At 41.0% G+C, this 26520-nt stretch overlaps 1 protein-coding gene across 2 annotated transcripts in view; it reads left to right on the forward strand.

Moving 5' to 3' along the window:
* The window catches only part of STXBP5 (syntaxin binding protein 5), a 1442716-nt gene that overhangs the window by 1399038 nt on the left and 17158 nt on the right, over nucleotides 1-26520 (forward strand). For both annotated transcript variants that reach the window (XM_053711794.1, XM_053711795.1), the window contains one exon: nucleotides 24635-24800. In XM_053711794.1, the coding sequence (XP_053567769.1) occupies nucleotides 24635-24800 (166 nt within the window). The remainder of the gene's footprint in view (nucleotides 1-24634; nucleotides 24801-26520) is intronic.

A 26520-nucleotide genomic window follows, 5' to 3' on the forward strand; every position in this document is an offset into this window, starting at 1 on the left:
TGGTGTGTGCTATATGAGAGTATGTGTGGTGTGTGCTATATGAGAGTGTGTGTGGTGTGTGCTATATGCGAGTATGTGTGGTGTGTGCTATATGAGAGTGTGTGTGGTGTGTGCTATATGAGAGTGTGTGTGGTGTGTGCTATATGAGAGTATGTGTGGTGTGTGTTGTAAAAGAGTGTGTGTGGTGTGTGCTATATGAGAGTATGTGTGGTGTGTGTTGTAAAAGAGTGTGTGTGGTGTGTGCTATATGAGAGTATGTGTGGTGTGTGTTGTAAAAGAGTGTGCGTGGTGTGTGCTATATGAGAGTGTGTGTGGTGTGTGCTATATGAGAGTGTGTGTGGTGTGTGCTATATGAGAGTGTGTGTGGTGTGTGCTATATGAGAGTATGTGTGGTGTGTGTTGTAAAAGAGTGTGTGTGGTGTGTGCTATATGAGAGTATGTGTGGTGTGTGTTGTAAAAGAGTGTGCGTGGTGTGTGCTATATGAGAGTGTGTGTGGTGTGTGCTATATGAGAGTGTGTGTGGTGTGTGCTATATGAGAGTATGTGTGGTGTGTGCTATATGAGAGTGTGTTTGGTGTGTGCTATATGAGAGTGTGTGTGGTGTGTGCTATATGAGAGTATGTGTGGTGTGTGCTATATGAGAGTGTGTGTGGTGTGTGTTGTAAAAGAGTGTGCGTGGTGTGTGCTATATGAGAGTGTGCGTGGTGTGTGCTATATGAGAGTGTGCGTGGTGTGTGCTATATGAGAGTGTGCGTGGTGTGTGCTATATGAGAGTGTGTGTGGTGTGTGCTATATGAGAGTGTGCGTGGTGTGTGCTATATGAGAGTGTGCGTGGTGTGTGCTATATGAGAATGTGCGTGGTGTGTGCTATATGAGAGTGTGTGTGGTGTGTGCTATATGAGAGTGTGTGTGGTGTGTGCTATATGAGAGTGTGCGTGGTGTGTGCTATATGAGAGTGTGCGTGGTGTGTGCTATATGAGAGTGTGTGTGGTGTGTGCTATATGAGAGTATGTGTGGTGTGTGCTATATGAGAGTGTGTTTGGTGTGTGCTATATGAGAGTGTGCGTGGTGTGTGCTATATGAGAGTGTGTGTGGTGTGTGCTATATGAGAGTGTGTGTGGTGTGTGCTATATGAGAGTATGTGTGGTGTGTGCTATATGAGAGTGTGTTTGGTGTGTGCTATATGAGAGTGTGTGTGGTGTGTGCTATATGAGAGTATGTGTGGTGTGTGCTATATGAGAGTATGTGTGGTGTGTGCTATATGAGAGTGTGCGTGGTGTGTGCTATATGAGAGTGTGTGTGGTGTGTGCTATATGAGAGTATGTGTGGTGTGTGCTATATGAGAGTGTGTTTGGTGTGTGCTATATGAGAGTGTGTGTGGTGTGTACTATATGAGAGTATGTGTGGTGTGTGCTATATGAGAGTGTGTGTGGTGTGTGCTATATGAGAGTGTGTGTGGTGTGTGCTATATGAGAGTGCGTGGTGTGTGTGCTATATGAGAGTATGTGTGGTGTGTGCTATATGAGAGTATGTGTGGTGTGTGCTATATGAGAGTGTGTGTGGTGTGTGCTATATGAGAGTATGTGTGGTGTGTGCTATATGAGAGTGTGTGTGGTGTGTGCTATATGAGAGTGTGTGTGGTGTGTGCTATATGAGAGTGTGTGTGGTGTGTGCTATATGAGAGTATGTGTGGTGTGTGCTATATGAGAGTATGTGTGGTGTGTGCTATATGAGAGTATGTGTGGTGTGTGTTGTAAAAGAGTGTGTGTGGTGTGTGCTGTAAGAGAGTATGTGTGATGTGTGTTATATGAGTGTGTGATGTAGGAGAGTGTGTGTGGTGTTTGCTATTTGAGAGCATGCGTGATGTGTGTTATATGAATGTGTGTGTGTGTTGTAGAAGAGTGTATGTGTGTGTGTTTTAGGAGAGTGTGTGTGTGTGTGAACTGTGTTTTGAATGAGTGTGTGTGGTCTGTGTGTGTTGTATCAGAGTGTGTGTGGTCTGTGTGTGTTGTATCAGAGTGTGTGGTCTGTGTGCTATATGTGTGTGTGTGGTCTGTGTGTGTTGTATGGAAGTGTGTAGTGTGTGTGTGTTGTATGAGAGTGTGTTATTACGTTTTACAAGTTTGACTACAATCAGGAATAAAGTATGCACGCATTTTAGTCATTATTAAAAAAAAAATTGCAGCTATCTTGTACTTTAGAAATTTTCAGACCAAGCATAATAGTCGTAACGGTAAGTGGTATCATGGCACTGGGTCTTGGGATAAAACGTTTACAGAACTCTGGTATCATTTGGGTGAAAACGAATGCCAAAGATGGCAGCCACAATGCGCATTTGGCAATTTTCAGAGCCAGATTTATTTGTTGAAAATGCAACACTTTAAAGTGAATGTCAATTTTGATGCTAAAGTGCCAGGTTTTAAAAAAAAAAAATATTTTTTAATCTTCACAGCAGCTCCAGCTTCCTCCGGTTGTTGCAAGCATTTTCTGATGTAAGAAATGATGGATAGGTCATCCTCCAATCACGGCTTCCCCCCGGGGGAATCAGTGTCTGATTCAACACTGTGATTGGAGGAAGCCGGATTCCTCATTTTAGATCCAGGAAGAGGCTTTTCGACGGGTGGAGGAAGCTGGAGCTGCTGTGAAGATTAAAAGGTAAGTTTTTTTTCACAACACAAGTGAAATGTGAATTTTGATGAATGAAAGTGCCCCTGTTTTTAATCAAATTTTTAAAAACCGGGCACTTTAGCATCAAAATTTACATTCACTTTAAGGTCTGGATTTGCACAGATCTTAGTGTGTTGCACTTTCACAAAAATAAACCCAGTTCTGAAAATTGTTGAATGCAGCTTGCGGCCGCCATCTTTGGCATTTGATTTCGCCTGAATATCACAAATGCACATCCTTAGTAAATATTGAATTAAAGGGACACTGTGCTGTAAAATGTTTTCTTCTTTTAATGTATTTCTATTGATTTGCTATAACACCTGCAGAGTAATAATTGTATGTGAAATTGTTCCTTTATATTTATTTTCTTTTTTGGTCATTGAAACTTTAACCTATTGTTCTTAAGAACATCCCCATTCTGATTGGCTAAACTGCAAGTCTGTCAAAAGAACTGAAATAAAGGGGCAGTTTGCAGAGGCTTATATACAAGATAATCACAGAGGTTAAAAGTATATTTATATAACTGTGTTGGTTATGCAAAACTGGGGAATGGGTAATAAAGGGATTATCTATCTTTTAAAAAAATAAAAATTCTGGTGTAGACTGACCCATTAAGTATCCCTCCTATTTCATCTTCCCTCCCAGTATTTCTAGGAGAAAGCATGGATTGAGATGCTGTTGAAATATTGGAAGAATTTCAGATTTTATGCCTTCAGAGGAAAGTTTCCTGGAATAGAAGAAATGAGTCACAACTAGCCACGGGTGTCGCAAGGCAGTACCTTAGCCGCCTCCTGTTTGGCAAGATTGCTTACCCTCTTCACATCTGTCTGTTACAGATACGGACAGGTTTTCCATGGAAATCATCCTGAGGAGTGGAACTGGATATAAATACCTAACCCTGGGGCTCCAATTCTGTCCCTAGTAATGCACTTAGTAAGTGCTGGGGATTTATGTACCCTGCATACAGCAGGTTATCCACTGAAGTTAATGGGTCAGATTTTTATTCACTGCATGCAGCAGGTTATCCCCTTATGTATTTTATGATAGCTGTGGGGAAACAGACTCTCACTATTAGGGTTTGTTTATTCCCTATACACCACCGGCAAGAGACTGGAGATACCATAATCATCTCCACAACGGCATATGTATGATTTTTCATGTTTCAGGATGGCCGGTAGCATTACTTTCAGTGCTCCGATCCGTATTACACGGAGCGCTGGAGATTATTATACCATTTTTCTCAGAATAGCTGGCGGCTTCAATCCTTAGCACTCCGCTTCTCTTTACTTTACACGGAGCGCTGAGGTTTAATGGAACTTTCGCCGCTCTCTTTATGTGGTGGTTTAGGGAGGCAGAGCCAGTTTTCACGCCACGTAGTGAACTTGGTTTGCTATGAGGCTCCGTCCTCTTCCGGTGCAGCCACATTCAGGAGTGTTGGAGCGAGTTGCTGGTCCCTTCATGCTGTCCGGACACAGGTTGCAGGAGGGGGTGTGATGCATATGCCAGAGAAGAGGGGTGCACTAAATACTTTGATATTTATAGTATTCTTTATATTGAGTACATATTTCATCTGTTATTGCTTGTGAAAATAATTTTTGGGATATTGTCACTTTCCGTGACATCACATTATTCTCTCGTTTCTTCATAAATGGAAAGAGTCCACAGCTGCATTCATTACTTTTGGGAAATAAGAACCTGGCCACCAGGAGGAGGCAAAGACACCCCAGCCAAAGGCTTAAATACTCCTCCCACTCCCCTCATCCCCCAGTCATTCTTTGCCTTTCGTCCCAGGAGATTGGCAGAGAAGTGTCAGAATTTAATTTGTCTCTTATGGAGGGTTGTACTCTTCGACATGGGACAGGAGTTTTAAGTAATCCTGTCAGTCTCTCAGTGAGGGCTTGGATGAAAGTTAGAGTCCGGAGATGCAGGAAGAGTCTTTCTGCGAAACCATCCCGACTTATGTTAACAGCTCCTCAAGCAATCAGCGTTGCTGAACTTCGCTACACTGCCTGCTTTCCTCTCTCAAGTCCATGGCAGAGGCTACTATCCGTCACACTTGAAGGGCTGTGTTCCTGTTCCACGGCGTAGATTCCGGTAAGATTGTTTTATTTTACTTCTTCATGAATGTACTGTAACTCATTTGTTCCTGCGAACTAACATGAAAAATACAGGATCTCAGTGAGACTCCTTTAAGTGTCTTGGAATCAAGGGTTAATATCTCCTGAGGGGGACTATTGAACAGGTTTTTTTTAATCATGTTTGTTATGTGATTCAATCTGCTTAGGTGTAGTGTTCACTGGGCTCATGGCTGTTGAAGTGACATGACCTTACGGTCGGGCGTGCTTTTTTTGGATTGTATGGTTCACCTTGTGACCGGGCGTTTTTACGTTCTGGTCTCCCATTTCCGCATTTTTGACAGTGTGGCAACTGAGTCCGCTAGTGTCTGGTACATAGGAGCTGGTTTGTCAACTTTCTGATTCAGATTCTTCATCCTGTGAAGAATGAGAATTGGCCCTATTGACTCAGGTCAGTCAGTTATGTTATTTAGGCCCTCCTAGAGCGCTTTGTTCCTCGGGCATTCAAGGGACTGCTGAGCCATCCGCCTCGGGGGGGCCCTGTCCTCTGGTAGGCGAGTTCCTTAGCTTTCTACTACTACACATGCGGGTAACCCAAGTTATGTGTTTCCCTTCTTGGAGGGTGGATTGTTCCCCCCGGAGGTTGTGGAACGTTTTCGCTTTTACATACTTTTGGCGCTTGCGCATCTGCAAAGTCCAGATGTGTAACACACACTAACTTTAAGTTAGATTTTTTAGAACAAATATATGCAAAACAGTTGTTATAGCAGACCATATAAATAAAGGTTGTGTCTCACATAATCTATAGTGGGTATTTTATCTGGAAATACACACATATAAACTGAGTGAGTGGAGTTTAATATGAGAGTTAAAACTGTTGTGGCCAATAAGTGAGTTAGATTGTGGTTCTCACTAAAAAGTTGTAATTGAATGAAATAACAGTTTTAACTCTAAAGGTTTAGGACTGCATAGCAAAAATATGATAAAAGGAAAAATATGGGTTTGTAGCAAACAATAAATATGAGGCAAAAATTACAAAAGAGATAATGTCCAGAAAACAAAAGAAAAAGTAACGTTTTTGTGAAAAAATGTAAAAGTGACAAAATGGTTTTGTGACAAAAATATATAAGATGATATGTCCAGCAATGACTCACCTCCGGAGGGAGAAAAAGTAGCAATGGTGGTTCAGTGATTGTTTTTTAAGGCAAACCGCTGAAGTAGTTTGAGGGGAGAGCAGCTTACAGAGCTGCAGCGTCCTGTTCTGTGTAAACCGGAAGTGAAGGTCCGTGAAACCGGAAGTGGATAGATGACACGCAAACAGCGTGTTTTCAGTAGTACAGAGGGAAGTCAGAGTCCTCAGTGAGAGCGGCTGTGCAGGGAAGCATGCAACTTCAATACCAAGCAAGGTATTGAATGTTGCAGGCTCCTTTATAGCCAGGACTCAGTTAGGGATATATCTTTTAAAGAGACAGGCATTTGGTATTATGACAGGGTACCCCCTTTAAGGAACCACTCCGTGGTTCATGGTTTCGGTCTAGATGGATGTCGACGGTGAAACAGAGACACTAGTCTTGGGGCTGAGAGATTAACTGAGGGCTCCCAGGAATCCTCCTCATGGGGATAGCCCTTCCAGTGGATCAGATACTGGAGTCTACCGGATACTTTACGAGAGTCCAGGATGTTTTCAACCTCATACTCCACTTCAGGAGCTAGAGGGGGTTCATCTACAGAAGATGGTGAATGATTTCTGAGTGCCTGATATGGCTTGAGAAGCGAAACATGAAAGGTTGGGTGGATACGATAATGTGAAGGCAGAAACAAGGTCACAGCGTTGTCATTGATAACCTTGGTTACAGGGAAAGGTCCAATAAATAGTTTGTTGAACTTGCGGCTAGGCACAGTGAGACGAAGGTTTCTCGTGGATAGCCATACCAAGTCACCAGGTTTATAGATAGGGGACGCTCTATGTCGGAGGTCATAATAATGTTTATGACGTGCTTGAGCCTTTTTTATGTTTTCTGAAAGTAATGTAAAGGATTCTGAGATGGAGTTAGTGAAATCATTTATTATAGGACAATCACTTTCCCTTTCGAGGGGTAAGTAGAATGACGGATGAAATCCGTAATTGGCATGGAAAGGAGTGTCTTTGATTGAAGTGTGATATGTGTTGTTATGTGCAAATTCAGCGATAGGGAGCAACTCATTCCAGTTATCCTGTTGTTGTGTGGAGAAACAACGGATATATTCCTCCAACCACTGGTTGGTACGCTCCGTCTGCCCGTTGGTCTGGGGGTGAAAAGCAGATGATAACCTTTGATCAATCTCAAGGGTTTTACATAGCTGTTTCCAAAGGCGCGATGTGAATTGTGTCCCTCTGTCTGTTGTGATAGAAGAGGGTACTCCATGTAATTTGATTACATTTTTTAGCAACAACGTCACTGTTTCCATACTGGTGGGCAGTTTATGGAAAGGGACAAAATGAGACATTTTCGTCAATAGATCAACCACTACCATAATTGTCTTGTTACCACCGGATTTGGGAAGTTCAACTATAAAATCTATGGCTATCTCACTCCATGGTCTTTTGGGTATAGGAAGAGAAAGGAGATAACCTGGGGGGTGTCTTCTATCTTTTTTACATGTGGTACATGTCTTACAGGTAGAGATGTGTTTTTGTACATCACAAATCATTCTGGGCCACCAGTACAATCGCTTTAGCAATCTGTGAGTCTTGTTAACTCCTGGGTGTCCAGAGAATTTGGAATCATGTACCTGTTCAAGTATAAATGATCTCATGTTTGGAGGGATATATGTCTTACCTTGATAACAAAGTAACCCATCAGATTTAGGAGTTAGATTATATGTATCCTTTGTTGTATCGATGTCTTGTTCACTTTTTAATTTAACTGTGAAATCTATGATACCACCTAAAATAAAGTTAGGGGGAATAATAGTACCTGTGTGAGGAATCTGATGGGGTTTTGGAGGCAGCCTGGATAGGATATCTGCTTTTGTGTTCAGGGAAGCCGTCCTATAGGTGATAATGTAGTTGAACCTTGAAAAGAATAAACTCCATCTGACCTGTCTAGATGTGAGTGTTCGATTGGTTTTGAGAAACTGTAGGTTTCTATGATCGGTATAGATAATAATAGGTTCAGCGGTTCCCTCTAATAAATGTCTCCAATTAACTAGGGCACTTTTCATGGCGAGAAGTTCTTTTTCCCCTACATGATAGTTTAGTTCAGAAGATGTGAGGACACGGGAGTAATATGCTATTGGATGTAATTTATTGGTGGTTTTGGATTTTTGGGAAAGTACAGCCCCAATAGCATGTTCAGATGCATCTACTTCAAGTGTATACTGAGAGAGTGGGTCAGGATAAGCAAGAATAGGAGCTGTAGTAAACGCATGTTTTAAATAATTAAAGGCATCATTAGCTGAGGGGGACCACACAAAAGGTATATGATCTTTAGTAAGATTAGTGAGGGGTTTAGCAATGTGAGAGAACCCTTTAATAAACTTTCGATAGAAATTCGAAAACCCTAGAAATTTCTGGACATTCTTTTTATTACGTGGTATGGGCCAATCAATTATTGCTTGAACCTTTGAATTTTCCATCTGAATCCCTTTTGATGAGATATGGTACCCCAGAAATGTGATATCATTACTATGAAATATACATTTCTCAGCTTTCACGTAAAGTTTATGTGCTTGTAAACGTGCCAAGACTGTTCTTACGTGTTTTATGTGTTCTGTCAGATTGTTAGAAAAGATTAATATATCATCAAGATATATTACCAGGAAGGTGTCCAATATATCTCTGAATATGTCATTAATATAACGTTGAAACGTTGCAGGGGCATTACATAGCCCAAATGGCATTACCGTGTACTCAAAGAGTCCGTACCTCGTACGGAACGCCGTCAGCCACTCATCACCTGAACGCATACGAATGAGGTTGTAAGCACCTCTGAGGTCGAGTTTAGTGAAAATGGATGACCCATTTAATCTTTCTATAAGTTCAGGGATGAGCGGCAGAGGATAACGGTCTTTCACAGTACGTTTATTGAGCTCACGGTAATCCACAATCGGCCTGATGGTTTTGTCTTTGTTAGTCACAAAGAAAATGCCCGCACCTGCAGGAGAGGTGGAAGGTCTTATGAATCCTTTTCTAAGGTTTTCATTTATGTATTCTTTGAGTCTTACTAATTCAGTTTGGGATAGAGGGAAGATGTGCCCATATGGGATGTCAGACCCTGGTATAAGTTCTATGGGGCAATCATACTCTCTATGGGGTGGTAGAGATTCTGCTTCTACTTTATCAAATACTAATGAGAAGTCATGATACTGACGTGGTATTAACCCTTCATCTTGGTTTAGGTGGAGTATAGAGTGAGAAAGTAGACAAGTATTTTTGCAATAGGATGAGTTAAATTCTATTGTATTTTGTTTCCAATGAATCATTGGTTGGTGTTGTCTTAACCAGTGCAGCCCGAGTATGACCGGGAACATTGGAGAGGTGATGATATCAAAAGAGATATACTCTTGGTGGTTATTGTGAATGTTAACAAGTATGGGAATCGTTTGGTGTGTGATGGGACCTGTGGATAGACAATTACCATCAATCAAACGTACTGCAACTGGATTTTCTTTCACAACAAACGGTATATTTTTATTTTTTACTATAGAGGAATCAATGTAATTGGCATAAGCGCCAGAGTCCACAACGGCTTCAAGGTTTAGTCGCTGTCTTTCCCACTGTAACGAGATGGGAACTAATAAGTAAGTTGGTTTATGAGTAGAAAGTGTAAAATTGTGAAGAGCACAAACTGACTCACCAGATTTCTGTCTCTTCAGAGATGGGCAGTCCGTGACTGAATGGTCCTTGGAGGCACAATACATGCAGAGAGCATGTTCCTTGCGATGAGACTTTTCCTCTGGGGTTAGCGGTCCTTTTATGAATCCAATATCCATGGCCTCTGCATTACCCCTTGGGCTATATGTCACAGGACGTGAAGGATGATATCTAGTTACAGTGTCATGTGTTTGTTTTTCTAATCTCCTCTCTCTGAATCTCCTATCAATCTTAATAGTAAGGGCCATTAATGCCTCTAAAGAATCTGGGAGATCAATTCTAACTAATTCATCTTTTATGGGGTCTGATAGACCTAATCTAAATTGATTAATTAATGAGATTTGATTCCATTGCGTGTCTCTTTGCCAGATCTTGAACTCAGATATGTAGTCTTCCACATATCTTTTATTCTGCTTTAGACTACGTAATGTATTTTCTGCTGTCAGTTGTTTATGAGGGTCTTCATACAGATCAGACATTGCTCTAAAAAATTCATCAACTGATTCAAGTATGGGGTCATTAGATTCGTACAGGGAGTCTGCCCAAGCACGGGGTTCTCCTTTTAAATAGGATATTATTGTCAGAATTTTAATTCTTTCAGTAGGGAATGTTTTTGGTTTTAATGTAATAAACATTCTACAGGCATTGTAGAACTGTCTAAAAGTTTTTCTATCGCCTGAGAAATGTTCTGGGGGGCTGATAGGCGGTTCAGGAGGAACAGGAGGAGAGTTAAACCCTTCTTTTATAATCCCTTTTAGGGTTAAATTCTCTGAGTGTAATTCTCTAAGACCCTGTGTCAACTGATCTACTTTATGGGAGAGTTCCATGACATGAGCCTGTAGGTCAGCAGGGTTCAGCATTCTGTTTTTAAGGCTTGGTATTCTGTAACACACACTAACTTTAAGTTAGATTTTTTAGAACAAATATATGCAAAACAGTTGTTATAGCAGACCATATAAATAAAGGTTGTGTCTCACATAATCTATAGTGGGTATTTTATCTGGAAATACACACATATAAACTGAGTGAGTGGAGTTTAATATGAGAGTTAAAACTGTTGTGGCCAATAAGTGAGTTAGATTGTGGTTCTCACTAAAAAGTTGTAATTGAATGAAATAACAGTTTTAACTCTAAAGGTTTAGGACTGCATAGCAAAAATATGATAAAAGGAAAAATATGGGTTTGTAGCAAACAATAAATATGAGGCAAAAATTACAAAAGAGATAATGTCCAGAAAACAAAAGAAAAAGTAACGTTTTTGTGAAAAAATGTAAAAGTGACAAAATGGTTTTGTGACAAAAATATATAAGATGATATGTCCAGCAATGACTCACCTCCGGAGGGAGAAAAAGTAGCAATGGTGGTTCAGTGATTGTTTTTTAAGGCAAACCGCTGAAGTAGTTTGAGGGGAGAGCAGCTTACAGAGCTGCAGCGTCCTGTTCTGTGTAAACCGGAAGTGAAGGTCCGTGAAACCGGAAGTGGATAGATGACACGCAAACAGCGTGTTTTCAGTAGTACAGAGGGAAGTCAGAGTCCTCAGTGAGAGCGGCTGTGCAGGGAAGCATGCAACTTCAATACCAAGCAAGGTATTGAATGTTGCAGGCTCCTTTATAGCCAGGACTCAGTTAGGGATATATCTTTTAAAGAGACAGGCATTTGGTATTATGACAAGATGTTTCTTCGCGATTGTGCTCGTGCCCAATTGCCCCGGGTCTTTCGGCCTCTAAAGGGCATGTACAGTTCCCTGCGGGTGTAACTGTTCCAGAGTGTTGTGCCTTTCGTTACAGGCGGGCTCACCTTAGTGTTTTACTCAGACACGTTTTTGAGCTGCTTGGGGATCTTATCCTTCTTGGGTATGGGACTCATCAGTCTCCTTCGAATAGCTCACCTCGTTAGACATGGGGGGATGAAGTAATCTCCTTTAAGTCTTGTTATCAAGATCTTTCCCAGTTTTGTTGGAAGAACAGGGTTTCCGTTAGGCTGGTCCTGCGGACCTTCTGTTCTTCTTGGGCGTTAACCCTCGGGTTGCCTGTTATTTTATTTAATTTGGTTAGGATGAATTTTATTTTATTTTTCATACTATGTTTCCTGCAGGAACTTAAAAATATCTGGGATCGATAGTCGCTGTTTTGCTTCTATGGAAGTTGTTCGGGACACGTTAGTTCCATGTTTGTCTGTTTTCTTCTTTTCTGAGGATTTAGCTAGCTTGGCAGTCATGACCCTGGTTGCAGGCTTGTCCTGATTGGGTTCAGATCTTCTGTCTCACGATTTAGTCAGACACGTGGTGCCTATTATGCCTTGCTGGTCAGGTGGGGTGTGCCGAGTGCTATTAGTTTTCTTATTTGTTTTACAATTTTCAGCTAAGCATTCTCAAGAGGACTTGCGGGTCCGTGCGGCTATCAGGATTGTTTCAGTCCTAAATAGCCGTCGCTCTGCTGACTGGGTCAGTGAATTTTGCTGCCTCACTCTCTGTTGCTTCCGATACCCTCGGAACCTAGAGTATTCCTTTCCACGTGGTGGGAAGAGTAGAGGTTTTAGCACCTCTTTTTCCGCCGGTCAGGGCGGTGTTGCTTTAGGAAATTGTCTTTTTGGACTTGTTCCTCTAGTGGTTCATCCTCATTGAGACCTCTTGGATTTTATCCGTTTCTCCTTGTGGATGGGTCGTCTTCCCTGGGAGACTTGCATTCCCTTTGGGAATTGGTTGTTCCTTTTTCGTAACATTAAAAGGTGAGGCCTTTTTTTGGTGCTCCGGTTAGGGGTCTTTTCCCTGGTGTTGGGAATGCGCTGCATTTCTTTCTTGGGATAGAGGAGGTCCTAGTGGTTTTTCCATTCTTTTGGGTATCGCCATCCAGGAAGCATCAAAACCCATGGTTTTTTGTCCTCTGACTTCGTATCTGAGGTGATGTGGAGGCTTGATGTTGCTCTGTTTGGGTGACTTGTCCTCACTGTTCCCCTTGTGTCTGGAGCTCGTGGCTAGTTGGAAAACTAGCTCAGCATACTAATGCTCTGTGGCTATTCTGTACTGTAGCAATCCAAGGGTTGCTAGTTCGATCCCTGGCGAGGTCTACTCAGCATTTCCTCCTTTTGAAGTGGATAAAATGAGCAGCGCCCTGTGTCCCTTAGGGGGCTTAGCTGCTCTTCCAGCACAGTTATGTTACTGTTGCTTGGACGCCTGTTAGCTCTAGTATCCTTTTATTTCCCTAGCTATTTGGAGTGCAAAGAGTGGTCTCTTCCCTTTGGATCGGGACTTGCAAGGGCTTCTTGCTCTTGTTATCCGGGTTATTCTTGATTTTTTTCCCTGGGATGTCTGTTTTTTTATATCACATGAGGGATTTATGTTCCTGGTCGATTATTTAATCTAAACATTTGTGGGGCCCAGGCTTCTTGTCCTGATCTCCCGGTTGTCAGTGGTGTTACTCAGCGTTTTCTCTTCATGAATCCCACTGTGGGATGTTACCAGACCTTATGATCCTAGGACTGGCCGGGGGGTTCCAGTTTCGCCCTTGTTCTGGCTGTTCTGTTTTTCAACTTAGCCAGATTTTCTGAGAGCCGGGGCTCCTTGGGGCTTGTCTTGTGCCGGACAATATGGTTCCCTTGGGACAGCCAACTGACGTGACCTGATGGGGGGCTTTCCTGCCTAGCAAACGGAAGGTTTGTGGTTGCTCAGCTGTCACTTTTGCGCCTGGTGTGTGTGCTAGCACAATAGTGTTTTAAGGGGTTCTTCCGTGTTCGTCAGTGATGTGGCCTTGTGTCCTCTCAGTTCTTCCTAGGTCTGCCTGTTTTATGGGCAGGTGTTTATCGACGCTCTCCTCTTCAGGGGGCTCGTTGTCCTCCTTACGGAGGTGTGGTTCCCTTTTAGGGGCCTCTACTGTGTTCGTGAGGTTGGAACAGATGTTTATCTGGTTCGGGGATTGGTCTGCTCTTTGAGTTGTTCTTATCCATCTGGGGAGCTGCTGGCTCCGCATTGTGACTTAGTCGGGTGGCCTTGCTAGAACTCCTCAGGTCTACCGCCTGCTCGATTGTCTTTAGGTTGAAATCGCTGTGTCCATTATTCTGCCCTTTTGGGGGCCGGTCTTGGGATTCCTTTCGGTTCCCTTGCTTTCAGATCTGCCGTTGCTTGGACTGGTTCGGCTAGGTGTAGGATCTGAAATCTGTTGTTCATCCTCAGGTCTTGGGGGTGACAGTGGACCTTCTTTTTTTAGGTTCTGTGCCTCTCCCCCTTTGAGATCTGTGATTAGACTTGGCAGCCTTGATTGCCTGGAGAGTGTCCTCTGTCTTGGAGGTTGGGCAATCTATGTCTTGGATTTTGTGCGGCCGCTTCTTCCTTACGGATAGTGTTTTCTCCGTGTTTTCCTACGGATGGCAGTGTGTTACTAGACGGTTTCAGGTCTTGGTCTTCAGCTGTCTTTTTCAGTGCTGTTGCACAATGTTTGGGAGATGTACTTCTCCTTGATTATGCCCGATTGCTCCTTGGGGGTTGGGCGTCGTCTCTCCTTGTTTTTGGGATCCATTCGGGTCTTTGTGGATTTGGCCTTCCTTTGAAGGGGGCTTTTCTTTATGGATTTTGCTGTACCTTTGGGTATCCCTTTGGCTTACCCTTTTTCTCTCCCTTTTGGGGATTTTGGTACTGTACTAGTAAGGATTGTGTGGGGACCAACTGCTGGGCGACGGTTCTCCTGGAGGAGTGTTGGCTCAGTGAGTCTGCTTGCGTGCTCTAGTTAGGCTTTTGAACTATCTGTGGGTCAGTGTCCTTGGGGCCTTTTCCTTTTAGTTTTTTTGCCCGGCTCCGACGAAGCAGGGTTTGATTGAGTTGTGGTTTTCAGGCCTGGTGCCCTCAGAATGGGCCGCCTATTGTACTGTTTTTGGATTCAGTGTCCTCTATAGCTTGGGTATTGTTTTCCCAAAAGTAATGAATGCAGCTGTGGACTCTTTCCATTTATGAAGAAAAACTTAAATTATGCTTACCTGATAATTTTTCTTCAGATGGAAAGGGTGCACAGCTCCCCACCCGTGTTTTTTCTGTGGGGCGTCTTTTGTTTATTATTCTTCTGGCACCTTTTCACCCTGGTATTTTTCCTACTGTTCCTTGTCCCTCGGCAGAATGACTGGGGGATGAGTTGAGTGGGAGGAGTATTTAAGCCTTTGGCTGGGGTGTCTTTGCCTCCTCCTGGTGGCCAGGTTCTTATTTCCCAAAAGTAATGAATGCAGCTGTGGACTCTTTCCATCTGAAGAAAAGAAAATTATTAGGTAAGCATAATTTAAGTTTTCTTAAAGGGGGGATTTATACTACATTGTAGTCTATCTCTCTTTTCTTGTGGGGGGGTGTGGTTCAACCAGGGACTGAAGCTATTGAGGAAAGAGCCCCTGAGGGTGGTTCCTCGGGTATTATCTATTGGAAAAATAAGTGTTTACTGTGTAAGTCAGTCACAGTATGCTCTCTGGCCCAACTTTGTGGCTCATGCTTAGCATCAGTTCTACAGAACCACTCTCAGGATCCGCCGCCGTTATGTTACTCAAAGTGGTGTTACAGAATTTGCACCACATTTTAAAGTTCAATTGCAGTTGGTGGTTGGGGCCTGCAAGTAAGAATAAACTAAAACATATGTCTAGCTTATCTTCCAAAGGCAGCACTGCTGTTAGCCCTTCGGTTATCAGGTAAGCCCAGGAATCGGATTTGGATAGGTCTTCTTCAGCATTCGAGAGGTTTTATCTGACAATTCCTTTCCAGAGTCAGACAAAGAAACTAAGGAAGTCAATTTTCAGTTTACTTTGGACAACTAAAGGTCCTTAATTAAGGAGGTTCTAAGAACATTGGAGGTTCAGGATCCAAAACCTGCTGAGGTCAAGCCAGTCCAGAAACTAGACATTATTTTTAGACACAAACCTAAGACACCTGGGATGTTTCATGTCCCTTCTCTGGTATCTGAGATTATATCAAAGGAATGGGATAAAGAGTTTTTTTCTCTCCTCCTCCCTATTTTAAGCGTTTTTCAGTTCTGGAGGCCAATCTGGAATTATGGGGTTCTATACCCAAGGTAGATGGGGCTATTTCCCTCTAGTCAAGAGAACTATAATGCCTTTAGAGGACAGTACCTCTTTTAGAGACCCGATGTATAGAAAGCTACTGTTTCAACCATTGGTAAGTGAGACGGCAGTTGCAGATGTGGCAGCCTTTTGGTGTGACTCTCTTTCAGAATTGGTCTCTGGGGAATCTTCCTTGGAGATTCAGGAACGTATTAAATTGTTGAAGTCTGCGAATTCTTTTATCTGTGATGCAGATTGTTCAGATTATTTGTATCAATTCAAAAAATACTGCACAGTCTTAGCCAGAAGGGCACTCTGGTTGAAATCTTGGTCTGCAGTCATGGTTTCTAAGTCTAGACTTTTATCCTTACCTTTTAAGGGTAAGACCCTTTTTGGACCTGGTTTAGATTTACTTATTTCCATAGGGGTTAAAGGGACCTTTTTTTCTCAGGATACAAAGGCTAGGCCTAAGGGTAAGTTTGGGGGGCGTTTTTGTCCCTCTCGCATGAACAAGTCAGAGTCCTCAAAGCCAGCATGGAGACAAAATCCTGTGTGGTCAATGTCCAAACAGTCCAAGAAACCTTCAAAGATCAAGTCTACATGAAGGTGCGGTCCACGATCTGGAATTAGCTCCGGTAGGGGCCAGGCTTTTTTAGGAGGCATGGGCTCGATCTGTTCAGGGTCATGGAAATTATGTCTCAGGGTTACAGAAAAAGTTTCAGGTCTCGCCCTCCTCAGGGGATGTTTATTCTGTCTCACATTTTCAAAAGACTAGAAAAGAAAGTTGTCTTCCTTCTCTGTGTATGAGACTTGGAGGATATGGGCATTTTCTTTCATGTAATTAGCAAGAGTCCATGAGCTAGTGACGTATGGGATATACATTCCTACCAGGAGGGGCAAAGTTTCCCAAACCTCAAAATGCCTATAAATACACCCCTCACCACACCCACAAATCAGTTTTACAAACTTTGCCTCCTATGGAGGTGGTGAAGTAAGTTTGTGCTAGATTCTACGTTGATATGCACTCCGCAGCAGGTTGGAGCCCGGTTTTCCTCTCAGCGTGCAGTGAATGTCAGAGGGATGTGAGGAGAGTATTGCCTATTTGAATTCAATGATCTCCTTCTACGGGGTCTATTTCATAGGTTCTCTGTTATCAGTCGTAGAGATTCATCTCTTACCTCCCTTTTCAGATCGACGATATACTCTTATATATACCATTACCTCTACTGATTCTCGTTTCAGTACTGGTTTGGCTTTCTACTACATGTAGATGAGTGTCCTGGGGTAAGTAAGTCTTATTTTCTGTGACACTCTAAGCCATGGTTGGGCACTTTTATATAAAGTTCTAAATATATGTATTCAAACATTTATTTGCCTTGACTCAGAATGTTCAACGTTCCTTATTTCAGACAGTCAGTTTCATATTTGGGATAATGCATATGAATAAATCAATTTTTTTCTTACCTTAAATTTGACTTTTTCCCTGTGGGCTGTTAGGCTCGTGGGGGCTGAAAATGCTTCATTTTATTGCGTCATTCTTGGCGCGGACTTTTTTGGCGCAAAATTTTTTTTTCTGTTTCCTGCGTCATACGTGTCGCCGGAAGTTACGTCATTTTTTGACGTTTTTTTGCACCAAAAGTGTCGGCGTTCCGGTTGTGTTGTCATTTTTGGTGCCAAAAGCATTTAGGCGCCAAATAATGTGGGCGTCTTTTTTGGCGCTAAAAAATATGGGCGTCACTATTGTCTCCACATTATTTAAGTCTCATTATTTATTGCTTCTGGTTGCTAGAAGCTTGTTCACTGGCATTTTTCCCATTCCTGAAACTGTCATTTAAGGAATTTGATCAATTTTGCTTTATATGTTGTTTTTTTCTATTACATATTGCAAGATGTCCCAGATTGACACTGAGTCAGAAGATACTTCTGGAAAAACGCTGCCTGGTGCTGGATTGACCAAAGTTAAGTGTATCTGCTGTAAACTTGTGGTATCTGTTCCTCCAGCTGTTGTTTGTAATGAATGTCATGACAAACTTGTTAATGCAGATAATATTTCCTTTAGTAATGTTACATTACCTGTTGCTGTTCCGTCAACATCTAATACTCAGAGTGTTCCTGTTAACATAAGAGATTTTGTTTCTAAATCCATTAAGAAGGCCATGTCTGTTATTCCTCCTTCTAGTAAACGTAAAAGGTCTTTTAAAACTTCTCATTTTTCAGATGAATTTTTAAATGAACATCATCATTCTGATTCTGATAATGGTTCCTCTGGTTCAGAGGATTCTGTCTCAGAGGTTGATGCTGATAAATCTTCACATTTATTTAAAATAGAATTTATTCGTTCTTTACTTAAAGAAGTCTTAATTGCATTAGAAATAGAGGATTCTGGTCCTCTTGATACTAAATCCAAAAGTTTAAATAAGGTTTTTAAATCTCCTGTATTTATTCCAGAAGTTTTTCCTGTCCCTGATGCTATTTCTGAAGTAATCTCCAGGGAATGGAATAATTTGGGTAATTCATTTACTCCTTCTAAACGTTTTAAGCAATTATATCCTGTGCCATCTGACAGATTAGAGTTTTGGGACAAAATCCCTAAAGTTGATGGGGCTATCTCTACTCTTGCTAAACGTACTACTATTCCTACGGCAGATAGTACTTCCTTTAACGATCCTTTAGATAGGAAGATTGAATCCTTTCTAAGAAAAGCTTACTTATGTTCAGGTAATCTTCTTAGACCTGCTATATCTTTAGCGGATGTTGCTGCAGCTTCAACTTTTTGGTTAGAAGCTTTAGCGCAACAAGTAACAGATCATAATTCTCATAGCATTGTTAATCTTCTTCAACATGCTAATAACTTTATTTGTGATGCCATCTTTGATATCATTAGAGTCGATGTCAGGTATATGTCTCTAGCTATTTTAGCTAGAAGAGCTTTATGGCTTAAAACTTGGAATGCTGATATGTCTTCTAAGTCAACTTTGCTTTCCCTTTCTTTCCAGGGTAATAAATTATTTGGTTCTCAGTTGGATTCTATTATCTCAACTGTTACTGGAGGGAAAGGAACTTTTTTACCACAGGATAAAAAATCTAAAGGTAAATTTAGATCTTATAATCGTTTTCGTTCCTTTCGTCACAATAAGGAACAAAAACCTGATCCTTCACCCACAGGAGCGGTATCAGTTTGGAAACCATCTCCAGTCTGGAATAAATCCAAGCCTTTTAGAAAATCAAAGCCAGCTCCCAAGTCCACATGAAGGTACGGCCCTCATTCCAGCCCAGCTGGTAGGGGGCAGATTACGTTTTTTTCAAAGAAATTTGGATCAATTCAATTCACAATCTTTGGATTCAGAACATTGTTTCAGAAGGGTACAGAATTGACTTCAAGATAAGGCCTCCTGCAAAGAGATTTTTTCTTTCCCGTGTCCCAGTAAATCCAGCGAAAGCTCAAGCATTTCTGAAATGTGTTTCAGATCTAGAGTTGGCTGGAGTAATTATGCCAGTTCCAGTTCTGGAACAGGGGCTGGGGTTTTATTCAAATCTCTTCATTGTACCAAAGAAGGAGAATTCCTTCAGACCAGTTCTGGATCTAAAAATATTGAATCGTTATGTAAGGATACCAACATTCAAAATAGTAACTATAAGGACTATCCTGCCTTTTGTTCAGCAAGGGCATTATATGTCCACAATAGATTTACAGGATGCATATCTGCATATTCCGATTCATCCAGATCACTATCAGTTTCTGAGATTCTCTTTCCTAGACAAGCATTACCAGTTTGTGGCTCTGCCGTTTGGCCTAGCAACAGCTCCAAGAATTTTTACAAAGGTTCTCGGTGCCCTTCTGTCTGTAATCAGAGAACAGGGTATTGTGGTATTTCCTTATTTGGACGATATCTTGGTACTTGCTCAGTCTTCACATTTAGCAGAATCTCATACAAATCAACTTGTGTTGTTTCTTCAAGATCATGGTTGGAGGATCAATTTACCGAAAAGTTCATTGATTCCTCAGACAAGGGTAATCTTTTTAGGTTTCCAGATAGATTCAGTGTCCATGACTCTGTCTCTGACAGACAAGAGACGTCTAAAATTGATCTCAGCTTGTCGAAACCTTCAATCACAATCATTCCCTTCGGTAGCCTTATGCATGGAAATTCTAGGTCTTATGACTGCTGCATCGGACGCGATCCCCTTTGCTCGTTTTCACATGCGACCTCTTCAGCTCTGTATGCTGAACCAGTGGTGCAGGGATTACACAAAGATATCTCAATTAATATCTTTAAAACCGATTGTACAACACTCTCTGACGTGGTGGACAGATCACCATCGTTTAGTTCAGGGGGCTTCTTTTGTTCTTCCGACCTGGACTGTAATTTCAACAGATGCAAGTCTGACAGGTTGGGGAGCTGTTTGGGGGTCTCTGACAGCACAAGGGGTTTGGGAATCTCAGGAGGTGAGATTACCAATCAATATTTTGGAACTCCGTGCAATTTTCAGAGCTCTTCAGTCATGGCCTCTTCTAAAGAGAGAATCGTTCATTTGTTTTCAGACAGACAATGTCACAACTGTGGCATACATCAATCATCAAGGAGGGACTCACAGTCCTCTGGCTATGAAAGAAGTATCTCGAATACTGGTATGGGCGGAATCCAGCTCCTGTCTAATTTCTGCGGTTCATATCCCAGGTATAGACAATTGGGAAGCGGATTATCTCAGTCGCCAAACGTTGCATCCGGGCGAATGGTCTCTTCACCCAGAGGTATTTCTTCAGATTGTTCAAATGTGGGGATTTCCAGAAATAGATCTGATGGCTTCTCATCTAAACAAGAAACTTCCCAGGTATCTGTCCAGATCCAGGGATCCTCAGGCGGAAACAGTGGATGCATTGTCACTTCCTTGGAAGTATCATCCTGCCTATCTCTTTCCGCCTCTAGTTCTTCTTCCAAGAGTAATCTCCAAGATTCTGAAGGAATGCTCGTTTGTTCTGCTGGTGGCTCCAGCATGGCCTCACAGGTTTTGGTATGCGGATCTTGTCCGGATGGCCTCTTGCCAACCGTGGACTCTTCCGTTAAGACCAGACCTTCTGTCACAAGGTCCTTTTTTCCATCAGGATCTCAAATCCTTAAATTTAAAGGTATGGAGATTGAACGCTTGATTCTTAGTCAAAGAGGTTTCTCTGACTCTGTGATTAATACTATATTACAGGCTCGTTAATCTGTATCTAGGAAGATATATTATAGAGTCTGGAAGACTTACATTTCTTGGTGTCTTTCTCATCATTTTTCCTGGCATTCTTTTAGAATTCCGAGAATTTTACAGTTTCTTCAGGATGGTTTGGATAAAGGTTTGTCTGCAAGTTCCTTGAAAGGACAAATCTCTGCTCTTTCTGTTCTTTTTCACAGAAAGATTGCTAATCTTCCTGATATTCATTGTTTTGTACAAGCTTTGGTTCGTATAAAACCTGTCATTAAGTCAATTTCTCCTCCTTGGAGTTTGAATTTGGTTCTGGGGGCTCTTCAAGCTCCTCCATTTGAACCTATGCATTCATTGGACATTAAATTACTTTCTTGGAAAGTTTTGTTTCTTTTGGCCATCTCTTCTGCTAGAAGAGTTTCTGAATTATCTGCTCTTTCTTGTGAGTCTCCTTTTCTGATTTTTCATCAGGATAAGGCGGTGTTGCGAACTTCTTTTAAATTTTTTACCTAAGGTTGTGAATTCTAACAACATTAGTAGAGAAATTGTGGTTCCTTCATTATGTCCTAATCCTAAGAATTCTAAGGAGAAATCATTGCATTCTTTGGATGTAGTTAGAGCTTTGAAATATTATGTTGTAGCTACTAAGAATTTCCGAAAGACTTCTAGTCTATTTGTTATATTTTCCGGTTCTAGGAAAGGTCAGAAGGCCTCTGCCATTTCTTTGTCATCTTGGTTAAAATCTTTAATTCATCATGCCTATGTCGAGTCGGGTAAAACTCCGCCTCAAAGGATTACAGCTCATTCTACTAGGTCAGTTTCTACTTCCTGGGCGTTTAGGAATGAAGCTTCGGTTGATCAGATTTGCAAAGCAGCAACTTGGTCTTCTTTGCATACTTTTACTAAATTCTACCATTTTGATGTGTTTTCTTCTTCTGAAGCAGTTTTTGGTAGAAAAGTACTTCAGGCAGCTGTTTCAGTTTGATTCTTCTGCTTATATTTTCAGTTTTTTTCATTATAAAATTTAAACTTTATTTTGGGTGTGGATTATTTTCAGCGGAATTGGCTGTCTTTATTTTATCCCTCCCTCTCTAGTGACTCTTGCGTGGAAGATCCACATCTTGGGTAGTCATTATCCCATACGTCACTAGCTCATGGACTCTTGCTAATTACATGAAAGAAAACATAATTTATGTAAGAACTTACCTGATAAATTCATTTCTTTCATATTAGCAAGAGTCCATGAGGCCCACCCTTTTTGTGGTGGTTATGATTTTTTTGTATAAAGCACAATTATTCCAATTCCTTATTTTTTTATGCTTTCGCACTTTTTTCTTATCACCCCATTTCTTGGCTATGCGTTAAACTGATTTGTGGGTGTGGTGAGGGGTGTATTTATAGGCATTTTGAGGTTTGGGAAACTTTGCTCCTCCTGGTAGGAATGTATATCCCATACGTCACTAGCTCATGGACTCTTGCTAATATGAAAAAATGAATTTATCAGGTAAGTTCTTACATAAATTATGTTATTGTCCCAGTACCTCTGACTGAACAGGGATCAGGATTCTATTCAAATTTTTTCGTTGTTCCAAAGAAGGAAGGATCTTTTCATCCTTATTTTAGATTTAAAGACTAAACAAGTTTTTAAGGGTTCCTTCGTTCAAGATGGAAACTATCCTCCCCTCAGTTCTTCTACAATAGATCTGAAGGATGCATATCTTCACATCCCGATTATCATACATTTATTCGGTTTACCTTTATGGACAATCATTATCAGTACACAGCTCTTCCGTTTAAGCTGGCTACTGCTCCCAGAATATTCACAAAGGTCCTGGGAGCCCTTTTATCTGTGATTTGTTTTCAGGGGGTAGTTGTAGCGCCTAACCTAGACAATATATTGGTTCAGGCTCTATCTTTACCTTTAACAGTGCTCATATGGAAAAGCTGCTGTGGTTTCTTTGCAGTCATGGCTGGGAGGTAAATGCTGCAAAAAGCTCTTTCACTCCCAGCACGAGAGTGGCTTTCTTGGTAGTGGTCATAGACTCAGTGTAAATTAAACTGTTACAGAGCAATGCAGACTAAAACTTCAGTTTGCCTGTCGTTAGCTGCAGGCCGTACATTCTCCCTTGGTAGCTCAGTGTATGGAGGTTTTTGGACTCATGATTGTGGCTTTGGACTCTATGCAGTTTGCAAGGTTTCATGTGACTTTTACAACTTTGTATGTTAAGTTAGTGGAACTGGGACCACTCTGACATTTCTAGGTGATCCACTTGGAAAAAACTACCAGGCAATCTCTTTCTCGGTAGAAGGTTTTGCTCGCTATCTTCTGATCTTCAGTACTTGATTTTTCATCAAGATAAAGCAGTTTTGCGTACTGTGTCTGGAATTTTGCCAAAGGTTGTTTCAGTTGAGAACAGTAATAGTGAAATTATTGTTCCTTCTCTCCAAATCCAGTCTTTGAAAGAGAGACTTTTACATGATTTGGATGTTGTAAGGGCATTGAAATTCTATTTACATGCTACTAAGGAATTTTGTAAATCTCCTAGCTTATTTGTTCAGTATTCTGGTAAACGGAAGGGTCAGAAGGCTACTTCATTGTCCTTATCCTTTTGGCTGAGGAACTTAGTCTGTATGTCTTACTTGGAGGCAGGTCAGCAACCACCTAGCCGAAATACTACACTCTACTTGTTCAGTTTCAATTTTCTGGGCCTTTAAAAATGGCTTCTGTAGAACAGATATGCAAGGCTGCTACTGGGTCTTTTTTGTTGTTGACATTTTTGCCTCTGCTGTGGCGGTTTTTGGCAGAAAGGTTTTGTAGGCAGTGGTTTCTGATAAATGAAGGCCTGCCTTTTTCTCTTTTTCCCCCTTATCTGAAAAATATATTTCTTTGTTGGTGGTGAGAGTCCACAAGCCCACCCATAATTTTTAATTTATCTGTGGCAGCAGTCCAAGCTTGCATCTCTGTACCCTATTGTCTTTCTTACGTCTTCCTATTCTCGGCTATATGCAATACTGGGAGGGAAGTGGAAGTAGGAGGGATACTTGAAACTCTGGTGTAGGATGTATTTGCCTCCTCTTAGAGGCCAGGTGATGTAATTCCCAAGAGTGAGGATCGTGGTCTCTCACTACCAAGAAAGAAATTAATTTATCAGGTAAGAATAAATTATGTTTTTTATATACATTTTAAAAATTATTTTCTGCCATTCAGTAATTGTGGTGTGACTTTAAAGGGATAGCAATGTGCATTGCTTAATTTGCAAAAAGGCCTATAGTAAAAGTCATTACTGTTGTTCAGTAGCATATGCATGTATGCTGTAAGGGCCCATGCACCTGATAGCTGGCGGTGTGTGCATTGCTTCTAAAGACTTAATTTGTGTCATATAAGCCATTGCTGATTCTCTGAGGTGTAGTTTTCGAATGCTGGTGCACAAGGCCCTCACAGCATATGTGCATATGCCGCTGCAAACCAGTAATAACTTTTACTAGAAGCATTTTTTCTAATAGAATTATATTGCAATAATGCTTTTATTTAATATTGAAATGCATCCGTTCACATTTCTACCCCTTTAGACTGCTGGTATCTGAAGGAGAGTTACTGCACATGTGCAAATACAAGCCAGCTCTGGAATGGAGTGGAACCTATGTTTTAACATGGCGGCCTCCATAACTAGAGGGAGGCAGAAAGTTACATCAATACTATGTTAAAATGTTTTTCAAATGTATTTACTGTCCCTTAAATGAGGTTTGAATGTTTTAACTTCAGATCATTTTTATGTTCCTAATTAACATTTATTATCTCTTTCAATGTTCCACCTTTTTTTTTAAGTTTGCCAAGTTTAAGGCCGCTGTTGGATGTAAATTACTTGCCACTTACCAACATGCGGATAGCCCGAACATTCTGCTTCACGAACAATGGGCAGGCATTATATCTTGTTTCACCTACAGAAATACAAAGAATTACCTACAGTCAAGAGACCTGCGAGAATCTACAGGTATAATATGACCAATATTGCTAGGTATAAGATATAAGGGCTTCTGAAAACTAAGGTATTTCCATGCAGATCTAGTGTTCTCTAAACTGTTTGGCCTAAAAGTCATAGCATAAGTCATTGAGGCCCATTTATCAAGCTCCGAATAGAGCTTGAGGGCCCGTGTTTCTAAAGACTGCTGCTCCATAACCCTGTCCGCCTACTCAGAGCAGGCCGACAGAGATCGCCACAATTCGTTCTCGATCGGGTTGATTGACACCTCCCTGCTGGTGGCCGATTGGTGAATGCGGAGAGCGTATTGCTCTCCACATTCAGCGAGGTCTGTCGGACCTGATCTGCACTGGCGGATCAGATCCGACAGACCTTTGTTAAATAGGCCTCAATGTCTTATCTTTGTATGTCCCTGTTGTTTTTATGTGCAAAGTATGCGTAAAGTTTTCTTAGCCATACATGGAAGATCTTGAAGAATTATGGATCATTGTAAGAACATCTCATGAATTAATATTTGTTAGGTTCTTCAACTGGGCTTTAAAGGGACATGACAGCCTGAATTTTTATTTTATGATTCAGATAAACATACAATTTTAAACACCTTTCCAATTTACTTCTATTATCTAATTTGCTTCATTCTCTTGGTATCCTTTGTTTAGAAGCATGCCTAGGTAAGCTCAGGAACAGGAATGCACTACTGAGAGCTAGTTGGTGATTTGTGGTTGCACATATATGCCTCTTGTTATTTGTTCACAATATGTGTCCAGCTATCTGTTAGTAGTGCATTATTGCTCCTTTAAAAAAGGATGCCAAGAGAATGAAGCAAATTTGATAATAGACATAATTTGGAAAGTTTTTAAAATTGTATTCTCTATCTAAATCATGAAGGAAAAAAATTGTGTTTCATCTCCCTTTATGGAATACTTTGTCTACTGAATGGAAATCAAAAACGTAATTGTTCTGGTGGAAATAAACATTGCTTGTTATGTGTTTGATAAGTTTCATTTTGTGATGGGACATCAATATTTGAGTTAAGGAAAATTTGGATGTGGTGTCATCTGCATGTAAATACTATTAAAATGCCAATGAGATTTCCAAGCCAAAAATACTGATATTTGCCACGTCAGTAAAAACAATAATGTGCAAAATGTTTTTTGGGGGGAATTTTTTTAAAGAAAATATTTGTGATACCTGATTTAATGCAGTAAATTTAGAGAGAAGCATATCTGAACAGCAGAATGATTGATCATTCTTGAGAATGAACATGAAGAACTGACCCTTTATATATGCCGAATAAATGAGACACTAGTTTTAGCAGGGAGAGGCTAAGTGGAATGTAAATGAGAAGAACTATTAGTAGGTAAATGTGCAAATTGTTTAAGCAGCAATTAGAGAAAAATAAATGTTGGACTTTGGTCTATTTCAGTGGTTTTCAAAGTGTAAGGCAGTCCTCATTCAGGTGAGCACTAGAGCATATAAAGGGCATATAAACTAAAAATCAAAAATTGTAATTTTTTTCAAAGAGAAAAGATAAAGTAACATAAATGGGGGGGGGGCACTTTCATGTCAATGTTTTTAGAGGGGAGGCCCCACCGCTTAAGACTTTGAAAAACCCTGATCTCTAGCAGATATAAGGCTAAAAAAAAAGGAAAGAAATACAAGTTTTACATTTTTCTGTAGTGTTCAGTTTTAGATGCACTAAAAATAGAGGAGTCCATTTTCAAAATGCTGT

Source organism: Bombina bombina, chromosome 4, assembly GCF_027579735.1.
Source record: "Bombina bombina isolate aBomBom1 chromosome 4, aBomBom1.pri, whole genome shotgun sequence".
Classification (NCBI taxonomy): domain Eukaryota; kingdom Metazoa; phylum Chordata; class Amphibia; order Anura; family Bombinatoridae; genus Bombina; species Bombina bombina.